This window comes from Nyctibius grandis, chromosome 9 (genome assembly GCF_013368605.1).
Source record: "Nyctibius grandis isolate bNycGra1 chromosome 9, bNycGra1.pri, whole genome shotgun sequence".
In the NCBI taxonomy this organism is placed as follows: Eukaryota; Metazoa; Chordata; class Aves; order Nyctibiiformes; family Nyctibiidae; genus Nyctibius; species Nyctibius grandis.
The window spans coordinates 25,532,043-25,551,757 of record NC_090666.1 but is presented as its reverse complement, the minus strand read 5'-3'; the positions used below and the strand labels follow the sequence as shown (position 1 = coordinate 25,551,757).

The 19,715-nt window shown below is 41.5% G+C and overlaps 1 protein-coding gene across 3 annotated transcripts in view; it reads left to right on the top strand.

The window, feature by feature from the left end:
- ERBB4 (erb-b2 receptor tyrosine kinase 4) overlaps positions 1 to 19,715 on the top strand; it is a 660,540-nt gene that overhangs the window by 608,817 nt on the left and 32,008 nt on the right. For all 3 annotated transcript variants that reach the window (XM_068408108.1, XM_068408107.1, XM_068408106.1), the window contains exons 21-22: positions 14,959 to 15,114; positions 17,878 to 17,953. In XM_068408108.1, the coding sequence (XP_068264209.1) occupies positions 14,959 to 15,114; positions 17,878 to 17,953 (232 nt within the window). The remainder of the gene's footprint in view (positions 1 to 14,958; positions 15,115 to 17,877; positions 17,954 to 19,715) is intronic.

Here is a 19,715-nt window from a genome sequence, read left to right as displayed (position 1 = left end):
AAAAATTCCAGCCAAGAGACATGTGGAAACTGTGCTCAGAGATTTCTCATATGTTTGGATCTGATCCAAATGAACCAAAATCAACAGGAGACTTTTCTACTCACTACAGTGATTTTGCTATTAGCAGACCCTTTCTTTTGTGATTCTTCTCATTTTAATACTAAGAAAAAGAAGGTTAATGTGTCTATATGGCTATTTGGCAAAAAAAATTGTGGCAAATCGGCAGTGCTGGAACAATAGTCCGAGCATGGAAATGCTGCTGCAGAAACACAGGAGGAATGGAGACAACTTCGTAGGCAGGGTGTTAGCAGCCAGTCCCCAGAAGGTCTTGGTCACAGGTTAGAGGAAGAAGTTGATTCCTGCTAAAAGGCCTTTGGCTACTCCAGGCAGTGCCCCATGCGTATTCCATAGCCAGGGCTAGCAGTTTGTCATCGTAAATCTTAGAAAAATTAGTGACTGTGGTTTAGAGTGAGAGGCAAAAAGGTAGGGGTTCATAGCTGGGGAGAAAGGTCAAATGTGAGTCTTCTCAAGGAGGACTTGTGTTTTTAGAGGAGCCTAAGGGTGTTAAGTTTCCTATGCTTCCCTGGTGGATTACTTTGCCAATGGTTACAAACCATTTCAACTCACTTTGCAGGTTCCAGCTGGGTGCTGTGCAGTGGTAGCAGCACTGAGCCAAGGCTTGACCCTATCTCAGTTGTAATTAATGGAAAAACTCCCTTTAAGTTTGGTGACTCAGGAACTGAGTCTTAAGACCCTTGAAATGTTACTATCAGTGGAAATACACCTGCCCCAATTCCTCTTTGTTCTGCTCAGGTCACCTGTTTCATCTCAGCAGCTCTCAAAATTTCCAATGTACTCCCCCACCCACATGCTCAAATCTCGAGATGTCAAAGTCATGAGTCTTTTTCTTTCTTTTTGAATAAATTATGGCATCCATGGCTCTGGAGACAGCTTGACAAAAATGTAGCTGTACCTGAAGTATCTTCTGTAGCTGGCAAGTGTACAGATATCAGTTAAAACAGCCAGTTCTCTCTTGCTGAGAAGTTTCTCGGATTTGGAAAGTGAAACGTCCAGCACTGGGATTCACCTTTAAAGTTAATGGCTTTTGAAAGCTTGAGCCAAACCACATTTAGATATTTCTGGGATCTAGGCAAAAAGAATAATTAGTTTTGTTTTCAGGATATAATGAAGGTTTCTTTTTAGGCATTGACAACTTCAGAAGTAGTTTCTCCTCAGTGTAGGATTGTGGTGCCTTGGTAAAACTGTAGAAGCACTTTGCAGGATGAGTGAACCAATGTATAGCACAAAATATTACTGCAGTCACTGCTTCATAATTATCTGAGTCCATATACCTAAAGGGTAGAATTATACTTTATTTTTTGTGAGTAATGTGTAACAAAGTAATGTGAGGGCTTGTCTAAACTTGCCTTGGATGCGTTATCCCCGCATCTCCCTGGAGTTGGTGTTACTGTCTGGGTAGGGCTGAGCTGAGGTAGAGAGGAGCAGGGAAGGGGACATGTGCACTCCAGTGCAGCGGGCAGTGCTCAGCTGTCCCTTCCTTTGCTAGTGAAAAGTCACTGGCTGTTGTTTCCATACGCTCAAGGAGCATATGGACCTTTCACATATTCTTGGATAAATTATCTGTTTTATAAACGTCCTCCTCAGCATCATGAAGTGAAAAGAAAAAAGTGACAGGCTGTATTTAATGATTAACCCCACACACACACACTTAAAGGCTTTTCAGTCTGAATGCATGTAGCTAGCGGGGCACAGTGGCAGTTTGACTCCCACTCTGTGGGCTCTCACTGTCAACACAGCAATGCTCTGAACCATTAATAATAATGTGATGTTTTAGTTGGGGGGAAATATGTGTCTCTTGAAACCACATTTCTGTCTTCCACCCACCCACTCTAGCATTCATCTGGATTTATTGAATAAGGTTAATGGATTATTTAGCAGGTTTCTCCAGCCATTATCAGCTAGCACACTCTGTTTATGTGGCTGGCCTCTCCTGTTCTGTCAGCTGTCATAAGCTTCTCAATTAGAAAAGGAAAAAAAAAAAAGTATGAAATAGGTAACTATGGTTACCTGTGATGTGGGTTTTTAAGAAGTGCTCAGAAACCTAGTGGCAACAGAGTGTGGAAGTTCAAAGCTTTAATTTATTCAAGAACTCTCTTGACTCAGAGTATCAAAAGCATTTAGAATAAATTCAGAACATTTTCTTTTGTAGAACAATATTGCAGTCCTAAGCAGAAGCCATCATACAGACCGACTGCTTCCACTGCTCACGTGAGAAGAAAATAGAAGTGGGAGAGGGTAAATATGCCCTTGTTCCACTTTCCTCCTGCAGAGCCCCATGGCCCTTGCAGCGGAATAGCTTGTGAAAGTGGTGGTTTCTAGGAGAAGCGGGGCTTCCATTGTCCTGTTGTATTCCTATTTACACTGAAGTGATGATTTTAGAAGTGTTCATACAGAGCCCTGAAGCTGTGTGTGCTTCAGGGGCATCTTTCAAGTAAAGGTACCTACCTCAGAAATTCATCCCCAGTCATGCTGTCTGCTGAGAAAAACAAATATAATCATCCACACTCAATGAGAACACAGGATGATGTTAAAAGCTTTTAATTGGACCAAAAGTGGCCTATGAAACATGTGTCTTGAGGTCAAAAACTTCCCCTCTCAAGTGTTTCAGAGGGATCAGTGGAATTATATAGATATTTGCCTTTTGCAAAGCAGGGAGCTACTGTGTGCTCTTCTTGTAGGATTTTCATCTGAACACACAAGATAGTATCCACCACAGTGTTCCCTGTATGCTTGGTGGGCACTGCCCAAGAGAAGGGGAAAATAAGAAGTTCAGCTGTCCAAAAACATTGTCTCATCTGAACCAGCCAGGTACACAGAGTACAGGAAAGACCTGTTTTGTCATGTATTTTATTATCATAACATGCAACATAAGATGAATACTGGAAAACCTTGCATCCAGTGCATGACATGTGGGTTTATCAGTGCACTTCCAGCAGAAAATTATTTTCTGCTACTGGGTTGGTACTCATTTCCCAATAAAGCTGTCTGAAAAAGGTGGGGGTTTGACTACGGGAAAATAAGTGTTGTATTGGATCAGGGGTTGCTGAGACCTAGGAGCAGTTCCTGCCTCTGCCCAAACACCAGTGGTCTTGGACGAGTCATTTCATCTTTCTCCTTCTAAAACACAGCTTTGTTTATTGAATGTTTTATTTATTCATTATATTACTAAGTTTATTAACAGTGAGTGGGTTCTTTTATTAGAATCTCATCTCTTGGAAGCAGGGGAAAACTCTTGCTGTGGATATGTCCTGTTCTTTGCTCAGCAGGGGCCCTAACCTGGGCTGGCAGCTCTAGATGTGTTATAAGCTGCTCTATATTTTGTGCATTGAAGGCTAACACTACTGGGCTGTGGAAGGGTAGTAGGGATGGGGGCCCTGACTGACAGAAACCAGCACCAAAAATGCCTTTCGCCAGCCCCTGCCCAGACAAATTCAGTCTTTCACACTAATTAAGCGTTCATCAGGTTGCAAGGTGTAGTCTTCAGGTTGTTGGAGAAGAAGTCAGGTAACTGAATTTGTTAGTTTTTGCTGAATCCCGAGAATGACTTCCAGGAGTTACAATGTGCACTTATCCCCTTGTTAGATGTTTGCTGGATCCGATCTTCATGCTGGTGATTATGCTTTATCATAAGACATTGTCTAGAAAGCCAGCACAGTAACTCTGAAGCCTCTAAATACTTACCCCAAGTCCTTCCATTTAACCAACTTGAAATAAATAGCATATAATTTATTAAGAGTGCATGAAGTTGAGACTATTGCAGTTCAGTCAGATGTAGGGCCATGAAAGGTCACAGTTCTTATGGTATTGTTTGAAGTGCTGGAGAATGTCTAATGTGTTTGCGCTGTGGCTGCATTCGTTCCGAAACGGAGGGAAGGCTGTGCTTGTATCTGTTAATCTGGAGGTTCCTTATTAATAGGCTGCACACTTCATTGATTTTTAATTAATTTCTGAAGAGACACAAAGGATAAGTGCTACAGCCCACAGACATCTCTGTACTTATTGCAGTCCACATCTCTATTGATCGCCTGCCTAAGCAGCAGAAGTAATCCATTTTAAATACACTTTCTTGGAGAGGGTGAATGCACTACACAATATACTCTCCCAATTGTAATTGTATTGGCAAGAGGTCAGTGGCTGGGGTGGGGGAAAGGTAGTCTGTTGTTTAGTATGCTGCTGGCCCTCCGAGCGCGGGCTTCTCTGCGGCTTCGTTTCAAGAAAGCCAAGTTATCTCCCCTATGGGCAGTTTATAACTACGGAGTATGAAGAAAGCCCTGGCCACAGCTCCACTGTTAAAGTTGCACTGGGAGCTCCTTTATAGGACACATTTAGCCTGCCTGCCTCTTCAGAGGAAGGAGCTGGAGCTAGTCTAGCTGTAGCAATTAATCTAAGAGAGAAGAATAGCATTGAAAAAGCCCTTTCAAATCATTAATGCACTGATGCCTCTCTCTTTGGTTGCCACTTCGAAAAGCATCAAACGCTTTCCAGGAGTATGTGATCCACCGGGAGCTGAAGCCTGCCGGGAGCTGAAGCCTGAAGTCTCTGAGCACTCCCCAAATCAGAGAATAGGTACATTCTTCCTGCTGGCATGTGTAGCACAGGTTACTAGGATTTGCTTTTGAAACAATAATTCACAGTCTTTGTCATAAGGACTGTGTTCCTGCCAGTCTCTTAGCTGTAGTTACTTGGCAATGAGTGTTTATGGCTCAGCAAGGAGAGTTTTGTAGTAATAAGTTTGTTATTTAGGCAGTTAGTTCTTATTTAAAGGCTTCTTTTACAGAAAAAGGTGTTGACAACACATAGCCATGGTTGCAGCCAAAACAGCACTAAGTAGTACTGTGCTTCCTGGACAAAGGCGAGTTGCTTTAGCATTAGTGGACACAGCAAGCTTAAAACTCTGACTCGCAGAGCCCAGGCACCGTGGTACATCTCAGGAAGGGCATCCCTGCGGTAGAACGGACATCTGTGTGTGAACAGTCGGTCTTTTCCTTATACAGGGACCGTCGGTAGATTTCTGCCTTGCTTTTTTCTCTTCCTACATGGGGCAATGCACCGAAAGGACAGTCTCTTGAAAACACCTGACTGGTTTGTGTGCTCACCTTCAGAAGCCCTTGTGAGAAGCAGATACTGCAGAGCTAGCAGAGAGGCATCAGATGCTAAGTACTTTATCGAAGTGTTGAGAGTGACCCTTTACCCATGAGTCCCTGACTTTATTAAGTTTTTCCTATTACAGCTCTTGGTCCTGTTCAGTAATTGGAGGGTGAGAAACGCTCTTGGTGTGTCTCTGCTGCAGCGTATATTTGTGCATCATATCTCTGTTGGCCTAGTGAGGGTATGAGAGGAGCTGCAAAGCTGTATCCAGGTTACTGTGTCCTTACTGGTGATACACTTATTATAGTCACAGCTACAAGCTACATTTTCTCTCTCCTCTTTGGGCTGCAGTACTGTAAGCTGAGCTGTTATTTTCTGCAGAGATTATAGGAGAACATCCCTGTCCTTTTGAGCACTTTGGGAATAGGGAGAAGGTACTGGAGGAGACTAATGTGGCCTGTGTCCACACAGCCCAGGAGGCTGGTACACCTGGCCCAACTGAAGAGGTAACACAGCCAATATGAGCCAGTTTGCCCATTGAAGGCACTAAAGCTGGCATAGGAGAGCACCTTGCACCCACCTGTCTTAAGGAAGTGCTGTGGCAAGAGTCTGAGTTAATCACAAAATGGAGATTAGATACAACTCCACAGCTTCCTCCTTTGGAATGTCATGCATAGGAATGAACTTTTTTTTTCTCCTGTCCTAAACAGCCTGTGTAGCAGCTGCACAGATGTGTCTGTAGGTGGGACCAGAACTTGGAGGCACACACAATATGGGTAGTATTGAAATACCTGTTTTGCATCTCATTGCTTGTGCTACTAAATATATTTATGTAACATCTTTCATCAGAAGAACATGAAATGCTTCACAGACTCTTTATGTCCAGCACTACCTAATCTAGATAGCTGCATAATTTGAGGGAGCCAGGGAGACAACTCCTATTTTTCACAGTAATTCTGGCAAAGAATGTGTTTGATGATGACAGTGGAACAAACTCCCCTTCTGGTGATGCCCGAGGAACTTCAACACCCACCCAAGATAGACAGCATCGTTTTAAGGACCCCACAACCTAAGAACCATGAACCAGTCAGTTCAGCGGTGACCCGTTTATCTGTGCTTTGAAGGGGTGAGAAGGCACTCCTGAGATTTTAATTTAGGATCACAGTGGGTCTGGGCCCATCAAAATGTCTGCTTAGTCCAGTCAATTAAGTCCTGAAATGTCATAAGCTTATAAACTTGCTTCTCTTCTCATTTCTTTCTCCCTTTAGGAATCACCTGTTATTTTGGCATAGGCTGCATTTTTCCTGTAATTCTCATCTAAACTTTAGCCTTATAGCCTCGTTCCCTTCCCTTTTGCTTCCTGACTTTCTTTTGACCTGTTATGCTTTAGCGTCTTTTTTTATTTTGTGTCTTGGGCCATAGCTCAGCAACACAGTAAATCAGGCTTTAGGACTCCTGTTACTGGAACAAGTATCCTGCAGCAGCCACATGATGCAGAGCAGAGACCTGGTGTAGACTTTTTTTTTTCCAGACTTGTTCTTTTGATGGGTAACTGGCATGTTTATACTGGCACAGGTAGCGTGTATCCTCCTGTGATTGGTATGAAGCCAGCTCATCTTGATTTTGTGCTTCAGCAGAGACAGCCAATGTGCAATCACACTCCCATGTGTGAGCAGACAGAATTTGTACTTCTGGGTGATCCACAAGTGGAGAGTTGTAAGACTAACCTGTGTGCAAAACATCACTGCTAACTCTTTTCACAGCAGAACTAGCTGGAGTTACCTGTGCAGGAGTTGTATCAGCACTGGTTATCTTTGCATAGGGGTAATATTCCAGCTGCACTGGGATCCTGCCTCTTAAGTCAAATACAGATAGTCTTGGGCTTGTTTCTGTGGACTCTGAACTGTTTAGTCCAAATCCATTTAGCAACGTCACAACAGAACTATGAGAAAAGGGATTTATTAGCAGGCATGAATACACAGCATCCACACTGATCATGTCACACCAGCTCGGAGTGCAGATCTAGCAAAGTTTCGGCTGTCTGGTCCCTGTCAGGTGGACAGGTCCCAAGCAGCTGTAGGAAACTTCAGGTAGTTATGTCAGATGTGTATCCTAAGGCTGCATTTAAAGACAGACTTGGTATAAAAGCACCATTACCCCAAGATACAGCTTGCTACGTGTGAATAGCCCATTGCTTCAAACTTCAGTAAACTGTAGAGAAGAGAAACCTTGAGAGAGCAAGCTTAGTCAAGGGAACAGGAGATGGGAAGAAATACATTACTATCACATAAGGTTTCTTTGTCTACTTTTACCAAAGAGATAGAGTTGTTAACTTGCCCCATGTAAATCTGAAGTAATTGAACTCCTAAATGTTTGGGGTTATACCACAGCCTGGCATGCAGGAATGGACCTCCCTCGCCACCTTTACTGGAGTTGGATGAACTCCAGACATTTTTGTAAGTCTTTGGCAGCTAACCTGGTGGAGGTGTGTGTAGCACAAGGCGTGAGTCTCCAGCTCAGTCTGGCAGTTTTGGACTGAAATTGTTAGCATCATTTGCTCTCCCTTGGCTGTGAGGATGACCTCCAGTCCCAGCTCCCAAGCAGACCTACAAAACAAATCACACCTCTGCAGCTGAGTCAGTGTATTTCAGAGCAGTGTCAGTTTTTCCCTCCCACAGCTATCTCTGGAGTAACAGCTACTTAGATGATTCTGGTTGCTCCTGACAACAAAGGGCACCTCGTTTTCCTTGAAAGCGTATTTAGCCCCAGGTAAAATTACACATTTTCCATGGGATAAGTGAGGGAAAAGATGATCATTTCAAGCTTTCTGTAGTGATTCCTGTTATTAAGGTAACCTCCAGTTATTAGGATGAAAAGAGGGCAGTCTCTAAGGCTGGAGATTAATGTCCATGAGATTTGAGTTGGGCTTGAAATTTTCTTCCTTTACATACCTGTTTGTTGAATCTGCCATGTGTGCTGGCTTTAGGGGGTGGAAGTTATTATCGGAGAAAGGCAGGCTGCTCTTAATTTCTGGATGGGTTAAGATCAACGTTCCCTCTATTTAGGGGGAAAATAACGTTTATTATAGAAAACAGCAAAAAGTCACACTGGGGAAAAAAAAGTGTTTATAGTACATCTACTGGTACTGCTGAAATTCTTAGGTCAGGTGAAGGTCTTTATCTTATTTTTTAATTTGAATGGTCTTGCAGAATGACGTCTTGCATCTTGCAAAGACATACGTATATACTTTAGTTGGTGATTCAGCACACTTCAGTTCATCTCTGGTAATCATCCCAAAGGGACTTCGCATTTGATGAAATGTATATACCTGCTTAAATTCTGTCCTGAGTAGTGAATACCTGTTTCTGGAAATGAGGTACAGGCGCCTAATGGAAAGAGCTTTCAGACGAGGCTCATGCAATTCGAAGAGTTGGACATTCCCTGAACAGCAGCTGCCACCTTTGGAACAAATGCAGAAGCATCCTCAGCGGGGAGGTGGGACTCTGAAAAGTCCAGAAAAGTGAAGGAAATCAAATATAGCATCTGAAACAGTTTATGCTTGCAACTCTTACACCCCAAGCTGTACAAATGGAGGCTGTGCTCAAAAACTGCCCTCGGGAACCAGGAGACAAATAACATCAGCAGAAAGTAATGCTGGTAGTAAAGTAAGAAAACAGCAAATTGTGACCACGTCTTAAAGGCAGGAGATCTCGGGGGACAAAGCCATAACTTTCCAGAAAAGTTTCATTTTGCTTTTTAAAAAATCCCTTTATTCTCTTATTTCCACCACCAGCCTGCCTTTGATGGTACTGCTTTGTAGATGTCTTCAGCACTGGAAGGCCTGATATTTTATGAACCTAATTTGATACTTCCTACTGCAGTTCAGCACTTGGAAATATCAGAAAGTTGTCCAATCTCATTGTCTTCTCTCCTTCCACGGATTTTTTTCGCACAAAATCTCCTTTCCACTGTCCCACTTCAGTTTGTTGCCAGCACATGTTATCTCATTTTCAGGTCTCTCATTTTTTCACGAAAAGAGCATGAGCATGCCTGACAGTACCTGAAATGACCATACCACCGTACCAAATCTGTCTATCCACAGTCCTGGAGACTTCACAAACATTCCATAATAAAATTGGGAAAGACTTTATTCTTTTATAGCTCTAAATGACTAACTTTTAACCTATTCAACAAGATATTTTTTGTTTTCTTTCTAGCCAGCTTCAAGAGTAAACTGATGGGTAGAGAGCAGAATTCACCTCAGCTAGTAAAACTGCTGATTTTTTTTTCCCCCTAGTTATTACATAGGAAATAATCAAGGCTGAAAAGTAACAGGTAGGAAATTCTTACTGGAGTTAAGCTCCTGGTGGCCATTTACATCTTTCCTGTCCACCTCCCTTCTTCAAACAAAGCTGTCTTGGCTTATTACAAACCTGTTCTTCTACCTCTCAGCATTGCTATTAGTTTCCCTGGTGCTGTTGCAAGTCTTGTGTGAAATGTGTAAACACGTGGGCAGGTCAGGTTAGTAATTATGTAGGCAAGGATAAAAGACCTTTAACACTAATCGAAGTCCTGGCCAGGGCATTTGTGTCTGCTTCTGAAAGGAGAATTTGCATTTTCACAGTTGCATAATCACACGGGTAGAAGGGATCTAGGCTACAGGAGGTTTTACTGCTATGTATGTCTAGGTAAAGATCCATACAGCACATGTTTGCGTTTGTACGTGACTCTGGTACCGTGTGAGGATAAGGGGCGCGGTTGTGAAAGATAAAAGGCTATTCTTTGTGCATCCTGGAGTTCCAAAGAGACTTCCTTGACTCATCTGTGTTATAGCTGTTTGCAGTGGCTGTTTGACTTCTTAATAGCATTAGGCGCTGATTCAGAGAGTGATTTTATGTTAAGGGATCCTAGCAGTAATTGCATTTCTAATGACATTCTCTGTGAGGAAACCTCTGCCATGACTGTGATGAGGAAGTATCAATGATGGGTAGGTCATGGCTCATTCTTGTGTTTGTGTGAGGTGAATCTGGGCTCAGAGATAATGGGACAACATATTCTTAAGGGCTTAATGTTGAACTTTTTCCTCTCGATAGTTTCAGCATAAAAGTCCTACACTATTGTGGATATTCTAATACATATTCTAAAGTGTGGGATTTCTTATTATCTGGACATTGTATGCTTCGATAATTATATGGGATGTGCGTAGCTCTAATTTGGATGAGTCCTGAAGGGCACTTCACTTCCCCAGCCTCACAGATCACACCTCAAATGGCACAGCACAGGTCTTTCGGATCAGGCTTTAAAGTGTCATTTTTACAGACAGATCCTTTTCCATTGTCAGGATTTAGGGTCACTTGTAGTTCTGTCTTGTAACTCTCATAAAATGTCTTGTTGGTATTGGATCATGGGCTTGTTGGGTGATGACGGTACCAGCTGTGTAATGGAGACAGTATTTTTTTGTTACCGTACTTCTAAGTCATGTAAAAGATTAGAGGTACATATAGAGCACTTTTCCTGACAGGTTCAAAAATGCCTTTGAATGGTGATTCTTGGCATAGTATATGTTTAGAGAGTATCGCTGCAGCGAATACTGTAGTATTCCCATTTTTAGATTGTTTTCATTCTGCTTGTATAATCTCATTTATTGAAAATGTGTACATATATATACCTTTTCTTTTATACTTCTGCCATCCACCTTTAAAATTTGTTGATAGGATATGAGGAAAATCTAACATGTTTACACTGGGTACTCCTAAGAGGATTTACATTTCTGTAGGTCATGGACCTGCAGAGGATTTTGTAGCTGTCAGCCCTACATGGGTTGTTTTTAGCTTTGCAGATAACGCAGGTGGGAAAAAGTCCTGAGAAGCTTGTTTGACAGAGGTGAAGTAAACTGTGAGTACAATGATACACAGACAGTTATTTCCACCCTCTTTCTGGATAGAAAAGAAAATCAGGTGTGGTATTGGTTAGGAGCAGTATTCAGGTTGGTGATTAGACATCTTTCTAGTTCATAGGAGAGTATGAGGTTAGGTTGAATAAAATATAATCTTACTAAGACGATATTAAATAATACGACAAGATTGAAATAAATGGAAATGAATTAGTAGAATAAACAGTGAAACATCCTAAAATCTTAGCCTACATGTTTAAAAAATCCTTGGAAATTAAATGTGCAGAGAAGGTAAAATAAGCCCAAGGAGGCGCGGTTAAGGGTTTGATGGTTTAACTCTTCCAATGAAGGATGTTTCTGGACACCTTACCATCCATTCCTGCCATCATTAGCTAAAGACGGGAGGCTAAAGCCTTGGTACAGGTCATCTGTTTTGATTTTAACAAGACAGAAATTCTATTTCTTCACTTCTGCCAAAAGGAATCTGCAATTTCTTCATATCATTTCAGTGCTGATAGGAGCAAATTAAACTATTGAAAATGGCAATTTTATTTGGGCCTAACGTGTTCTGATAGCAACAGAATTCTCTCATCAAATTCTCTGGGTTCTTGTGTCCTCATCAGATCCTGCCCACAAAGATCTGTTTGCAGGTTTGGAGCTTTCTTTTTCCCCTCCTTATTCTGAGGTACTGAGAATTTTGACCAAATAATGATATTGGAAGTTATGTTAAATCTATGAAGTTTTAGAAGTATTTCTGCTCATTCTAAAAATTTGAGATATTTCCTAAACTAAGTAGAAAGGAAACGTAAGCAGCACCGTGAGACTTTTTGTTCAGGGAGGAGCTCTTTTGCAGGAAAGGTGCAAGTCTGAAGAGAGGTGCTTAATCCCGGGGAAGCTGGAGGAAGAGATTGTGAGCTGCAGGAGAGAAGTGTTTGGGGGAAGCAGAAGGGCGCCTGTTTGCACATGACTGCAATCCTGGTGTCAAGGGCAGCGCTTTCAGGCACTGAAAAGAACTGGTATAATTTTAGATTATTAGTGTGAGGAATGACCATGTGGTATATTTAAAAACACCCTGAAGCCATCCTTAAGATTAGATTCCCTATCTGTAAGAGCAGCAAAGCTGGACGTGTGATTGTGAGTGTAGCAAGACACTGGAACAGGTTGCCCAGATGAGTTGTGGATGCCCCCTCCCTGGCAGTGTTCAAGGCCAGATTGGATGAGGCTTTGAGAAACCTGGTCTAGTGGAAGGTGTCCCTGCCCATGGCAGGGGGGTTGGGACTAGATGATCTTTGAACCCAAACTATTCTATGATTGTGTGCCAGAGGCTGCTCCGCAAAGCATGCAGCACCCTGCATACCTGCACTCACTGTTCAGCCCAACACAGCACAGGCATGGCGCTTTCTCAGTGGCTTTCTGAGGCACGTCCAGACAGATTGGTTGACACCTACCTGCAGACATCTCATCAGACTGGCTGCAAGACCCCCAGGTGAAAGGGAGGGACATGAGACTGGGAGGTTGCTGTAGTACACCTACTTCCCAGAGCAATGTTGACACTGCCTTGAAGCGCTTTCTGGTTACTGTTCAGTGTTAGAGATGTGAAGCAGGATTTATACGACTTCCCAATCTGTCTGAATTTTACAGGGCAACTTTTCTGGTTATTTTTCCTCTGTTACACAGTCTCGTTGCTATTGGCTGTGTCGTCATCTTCTGGCTGGATTTCTTCAGATGGTAATTCTTGTGCTACGTCATGGTGCCTCTGGTTTCATGGTGTGTTTCTTGTGACTCACGATTGTTTGACCCCTGAGATTCATTTGTCCTTTTTCTACAGGTTTTGATTTGGTGTCAAAAAACATTATGCTTTCAAAGACTTACAGTTCTGATGTTCAACAGCCAAAAGTATTGATTTGCAACTGGCAGGAGGGTGTGTTTGCTTCAACTAGCAGTGCTTTTAAAAAATAATTCCATTTGCTTTATGCCAAAGAGTCCCTGTGTCCCTTTTCAAACCATCTTCGTGTTGACTGCAGCAAAGCCTACCACATTAAAAATGAAATAGTGTTTATTGTTCTCCCACATATTTTCAAACCTTTCAGTGGTGTTTGCACTGCAATTTTTCACCTGAAAGCCACAGCAGTTCAGAGCTCCACTTGATGCTTCTTGTAAAGACATCCACTTTCTGTCAAGAAAGGGCTGCATTCTGGTCTAGTGACCATGAATGGTGGCTTACCCATATGCATTGTCATCCTGGTATGTGTGGGGATTGGTTCGTGTGAGCTGCTTATGCTGTGAAAGGGAATAAAATCTGGCCCATGACACTGAATAATCTGGTTATTTTAATCACTACCTGTGACTCTCTGAATTATCATCTGTATTATGGGTTAATATGATCTCTTCAGTATTCAACAACGACTTTTTAAAAATTACCATATATATTATACAGAGCTAATATATTGAGATACCTTAAGAGTAATTATCAAGTGTGTAATTTCATCTGTAGGTTTTATAATGATGGTTAATGTCATAAATGCCTTTTAATGAAATTATAGGCTTGAAACCCTGCCTAACTATCCTTTGTGTGTCATATAATTAATAAGACCAAGCTTTGGTGTTCATCTCAGTGTCACAAAGCATCATGTAAACTTCCATACTGATGGTAGATGGTTAGTCTCTCATCAGCGTAAGAATAAGGTTAAGGCCAGGCAGCTTGTGTATATGTTACCTTATCTTTAAAGGCAGCTGGATGGGCTTGTTAACAAAAGTACTTCTAACAGAATATATATGCTCATAAAAAAAAAGGCCATTGATCTAGTGTCTTATTATAATACTACATGTAAATTTTAAGGGAGTGAAAAGGCAAGTGGGTTGCAGCCCTTGGAATAAAGAATTGTTTTCCTTCTAATCCATGGAGGGTAGTGAAAATTTGTGTCCAACTTAAAAGCACTTGGAGATGGATAAGAAGCTTCATCTTGAATTGAAGACACTTGCCTGAAATGTAGAAAAGCTGGGATTGCTTCCCAGTCTGGCCTAATTTCTGTGGGAGTCTGGCTAAATTGATTATTTTTTATGGTCTTCAGATTTCCTGTCTGAAAAATAAGAGCTGTATTGTTTGTTTTCTTTGTCTCACATTTCCAGATTTTAAACTTGCTGGAGCAAAGGAGATACTGATGTTGGTTTTTTGTTGTTTTTTTTTTTTCCTTTGGCAGTTACCATAGAATCGTATAGAGTCGTTCACATTGGGAGGAACCTAAGTTTACCTAATCCCACCTCCTGCTCAGAGCCAGGGCAGTGTTGAACTTCTGCCCTCTGGGCCATTTTCTTATTGTGAATATGTCCTGGTTTTGCAGGGATAAAATTTATAGAATCAATTCTCTGTTACATTTTGTTTCAGTTTGTGGCCAGCTGTGGTATGGTGATCAAGGCCGTTAGCAGTGAAAGCCAGGGCAGCTGCCCCAGGCTGGCCCACAGGTGTATTCTATAACATCAACCTCAAGGTCACTATAAATGGGAAAGCTGCTGGGGGTGGGGGACTCTTTACTGTGCTCTCCTCTCCCTTGTTCTCCTCTCTTCTCAACAGTTGTGATCCCTGGAGGAACTTGCCACCACTCTATGGGCTGAGTATAACTTTGTGTCTTTTTTTAGTATTGATATTGGTTTTCTTATTTTATTAAATCTGTTTACATTTCATCCATGAGTCTCCCTCCTTTTCCCAATTCCCTTTCCCAGCTGGGGAGGGGTCTTGAATGATAGAACAACTAGTTATTGTTTAGCCCTGGGTGTGGGCTAAGCGAAGACAGAATACTAATAAGGGAACTAGAAATTTTACATGTCATCAGTGAAAAGTAGTTCTAAAAAATCATGTAAGACTCATTGAGATTATTTTACTGTTCTTTATCCTTCAGGGAATGATGTACCTGGAAGAGAGGAGACTTGTCCACCGGGACTTGGCAGCCCGTAATGTCTTGGTGAAATCACCAAACCATGTGAAGATCACTGACTTCGGCTTGGCCAGACTTTTGGAAGGAGATGAGAAGGAGTATAATGCTGATGGAGGGAAGGTGAGTGCTGTACATGTCTGGAAGTAAATATATCACTGTGACAAACCTCCTGAAGTTACTCTTTAGGGCGGTGTATCTCTACGGACTATTATCTATGTAAGAAAGTCTGTTAGTGACTTAGCAAACTGTTGTGACAGCACATGTAAAAGCTGCTCATTTTTTGCTCAGTGAGCTTCTCCAGGTGCCGAAATATAATTGTCTGAACAGTTTTCACACTCAGAATTATGTTTTGTTCATATACTCCATTTTGTGTCTTGTTTTGAAGACTTCTGAAGTCAGTTCAATGACCAACGGATGTTGTAGTGCATTTCTGCCAAGCCCCTTTCTCTGGTCAGTATGGACCTTGATAACTTGCAGTTCCATTTTCCCAGACAAGTAATTTTCCAGAAAATTAAAGGAAGGCTGCAGAACATGTTTGTATTTGTAGCATATGAGAGTTTACATATGCAGCAAAGAGCCACCTCTTCTATCACATTGTAAGAGCCTGTGTATGCTATTTCTTGCATCCACATCTCCAATACCATGCTGAATGCCAGGCCACTAAAAAGCTAGCTTGAGGATAATTTTGAAACTAGACACTTTCCCATATTACTTTTCAGCATATTGCACAACATCCACATAGCGCCTCACCTCATTTCTAATGCCTTCAGATTAATGCATTATAAAATTCAGAAGGCTGTAAGTAAAGGCTGTAAGTACCTACTGCTGCCGGCTGTTCCCTAAACATCTTGAAATTCTGCATTTCAACCTGCCACAAAATCCCAAGGGATTCTGCCTCTCCTGTCATTCCTTTTCCTGAATGTTCAGTTTGCTTTCTGTCTACTTGCTATCTCTGTGTTTCTGTGCTCAGTCATGCCCTTGTCTGGGACAAACAGCTGTTTCCAGTGTGTGCTTTTCTCCTGGATGGGCTGCTGCTCTATTTGTGTGGCCGATGCCCTTGGCCGCTGTTGTATAGATTACATTGGCATTTCAGTCAATGAGGTGAAGAGCTTGAAAGGAGTCACCGGTGCTTTCCCATTTCCCCAGTAAAGAGACCTCCGGGCAGGGAAGGTGGAGTTTTGTCAGTCTTCCCTGCTTCCTTCAGTTCTCTAATCCCCTCTTCAGTAACCCCTCTGCCTCTTTCCTCCATCACCCAGTGAATGACAGAAAACGAGCTGGTCCTTGCAAACCAGCTGTTCCCTGGCAGCTGTTAGATGGTGTCTTGGACTTGTGAGGCCAATCACTCCTGCTGGGAGTTCTGGAGCAGGATTTACTTGTCAGATGTGTCACTTCCCTGTTCCAGAGAAGCGTCCTGTGAAATCCAGGAGACATTTGCAGCTTAAAGTTGTATTGAGAGCATACTAAGATAGACTCATGCTCAATAAAAGGAAAAACTTTTCCACCATGAGGACAATCAAGCAGTTGATCAAGTTACCCAGGGAGGTGGTGCAGTTTCCATCCTTGGAGATTTTCAAGTCCAGACTGGATAAAACCCTAAGTAACTTGGTCTGATCTCATAGCTGAACCTGCTTTGAGCCTGAGGTTGGACTAGGGACCTCCTGAAGTCCGTTCCAACCTGGGTTATCCAATGATGAGCAATGCAGCTTTGCTACTTCAGCAGTTCTTCAAGTTTGGAACGACCCAGCCGTATTTAATGGGAATGAAAGTGATACACTTCTGCAGAGTTTAGTGGAGGAGGATGAACTGTCTTTGCAAGTGCTAAGCCAACCTTTATTAGAGTGCTATTTTTGCCATAACTGTATAGGTTATGTTCATTAGTCAGCTTCATGGAAGGTATTTTCATAAGGGTTTGAATGAAGACACATCCTCTGCTTTTACACCCACCATCTGTTCAGACTTTGCATGCAGTTACGTATCCCTCTGGTGTATTCCAGTACATCTTCCATAGTTCCAAATTAGAGGCAACCTATATAAGCTCATGCCAGGTAAAAATCTGTTTTTAATGTCTGTCCATTAGAATTTAATGGACTGCAAGACTGTGCCTCACAGGCCCAGCTCAGGAATAGGAAACACTGTGAATCTCGTTTTAACACGAACTCATGAGGGTGAACCCTTATGCTAACCCTAGGTTTGTGTTTGCCTACACAGCCTTCTCTGTCAGAAGAGGTGAGCTCCCCCAGGGGTGATTCAGAGCCAAAGGCTAACTTGGGACTTTTGACTTGCTTTCAGGAGCAACTTTTCTCACTGCAGTAATGATACAGAGAACCGAGAAGGCTAAGTTCCTAACAAATATTAGGATTTAGAAATTAAGCACTGTAAATTCTCCCCATTGCCTGTTTACTCTGATGATGATTATGTGGACTGTGAAGTATTATGGACACTGCATTATTAACTAGCCTCATTAGAGAGCAATTGAAGTAGCAATGTCTGGTTTTGCAAACTGTTGAGGCAAAAGAGCTTCTTTATTCCATCTTCTCTGCTGCACTTCAGATTTAGGGGGATTGGATGTAGTTTTTGTGTTGGTCCTCTCTTTACACAAGTGTGATGAAAAAGTGAGTTATTCCCCTACATCTGAATCAGTAAAATTTGGGTGGTATGAGAAGTTCTGCAGATAACTGGTTCATATTTCTCACCTCCATGTTTTATAAGGCAAAGCCCCATTCTAGAGGGCAGGAACAACCATTTCCTCTGCTGGGTAGTGGTGCTTTTTTTTTAAGCTTGCAGTTGAAAAAGGAAAGGGGAGGAAGCTGATGTCTACATACAGGATCTATCTGTATTGTTTTAATATTATATATATGTTACATTTCTCTTGTCTTTCCCTAGATGCCAATTAAGTGGATGGCTCTGGAGTGCATACACTACAGGAAATTTACCCATCAGAGTGATGTTTGGAGCTATGGTAAATCTTCATGTGATTAGTTTGAATATATGTCTCTTGTAAAGCATTAAACCAAGTTGTGTTACTATGTTAAAGATACCCTCTTTTCCTGGAGGAGTTAATTCCAGTGGTTTTTACTCTTCCTTTTTTTTTTTTCTTGTCTTTTTTTTTTTTAAATGTGTAATTCTAAATGGCAATTGTTACTCATCTCCTGCATTACTTCCCTGCTCACTAAAATATATTATCATGATGTCCCTACTGGGATGGCTGCCGTAGGGTCTGGGCTTGTAGCAGTTTGGCTGATTATTATGACAGAAGAAGGCCTCTCTCAGCTCAGCCACAGATTCATAAAAATACAGCTGGAGGTAGTAATTTTCAGCAGTCCTTTGAAAATCTTAACTCTAAAAGCCATGAATGTCAAAAAACATTTTGAGGCTTATAGGACTTTCTGTACCTACAGTCAGATAAAAGGGCATTTGTCATAATACAGAGCAAATACAGCAAGAGAAAGAAAAGAAAGAGATGAGCTCTCCCAGCTAACTAACACAAGCATCCATTTAATTTCACAGATAACTTGGGAATTAATTAGACAGGTCAGCTAATGTGGACTCCATACATACCAGAGAGAAGTCACATTTGAGAAATGAGATGTTCATTTACTGTTGTTAATTCTGTTATCCAGACGAGCTATTGTGACACATCTGCTGAGCTCTCTGCCTATTTATCTAGTATAGCTATTACTAATAAAATCATGTATACCTTTGTAAGTGGAATTTTTCAGCAGTATCTAGGGCTATGGACTCCTATTTGCATTTCCTGTTGCCATATCATTTTGAAACAAAAAAGTGTACAATTCTATTCATTACTTACTTTTACCTGTGGGTAGCAGCAAAAGACACTGTTTGCTGTGGCTGGATAGCTGCCCTCTTCTATTCAGCTGAGAAAAACATATGAAAGTTAAATCGTTCATGTAAAGCTGCTCTTTCTCCTCAAATTCTGTATACTCTGTATCACTTCGGAAAAAATATGCCTCCATTTATGAAATTCATTTTAAATGCAGGAAGCCCAGAATATCTATAATCGGAAAGGACAAGACCAAAAACAATTGGCAAGTTATGTTATTGAACATCAACAAAGAGGTGAATGAGGGTGAAATAAATATGGGTTTTATACACATGGTAATTTTGCCCATCACCTTTCACATTAGTGTGACAGCTGACAAAATACGGTTACTGATCTGGAGGCATGTTTAAAATGACCTTTGCAATAAAAATAGAAGTTAGTGGTGTGAGAGCAGCATTTTCAATATTTAAGGTTTTGTTGGGGGATGAATTCTGTTACTTATGATATATGATCTTTAATTCCAGCTCCTATGCCAAAACAAATCCTATGGCTATTCAAAACGAGAATCTTGGTTTTGAAGCACAGCACTATCATAACTCAAATCCATAAAGTGATTTAAGGAAAAAAATAATACAAGTGGCTGTGAATGACTTACAAGGCAAAGACAACGACATAATGTTACTCAGTGCTGTACCTGTGTGGGAAATTGATGCTCTAAGTTAAGGAACATCTGCAGTTTTTCCCCTTAAAATAATAGAGTACATGAGCCATTCATTTTCCCTTTTGATACGATAAAAGAGTGTGATGCATTCTTTTGTTATTGCATCCACTTACTTTACCACTATTTATTTGTCTTAGACCTTTCTCTTGTGCCTCAGATCTATCATGCTGCTTCTTACACCAATAAAATGGGGAAGTTGCTTTTGAAGATTAATACAAA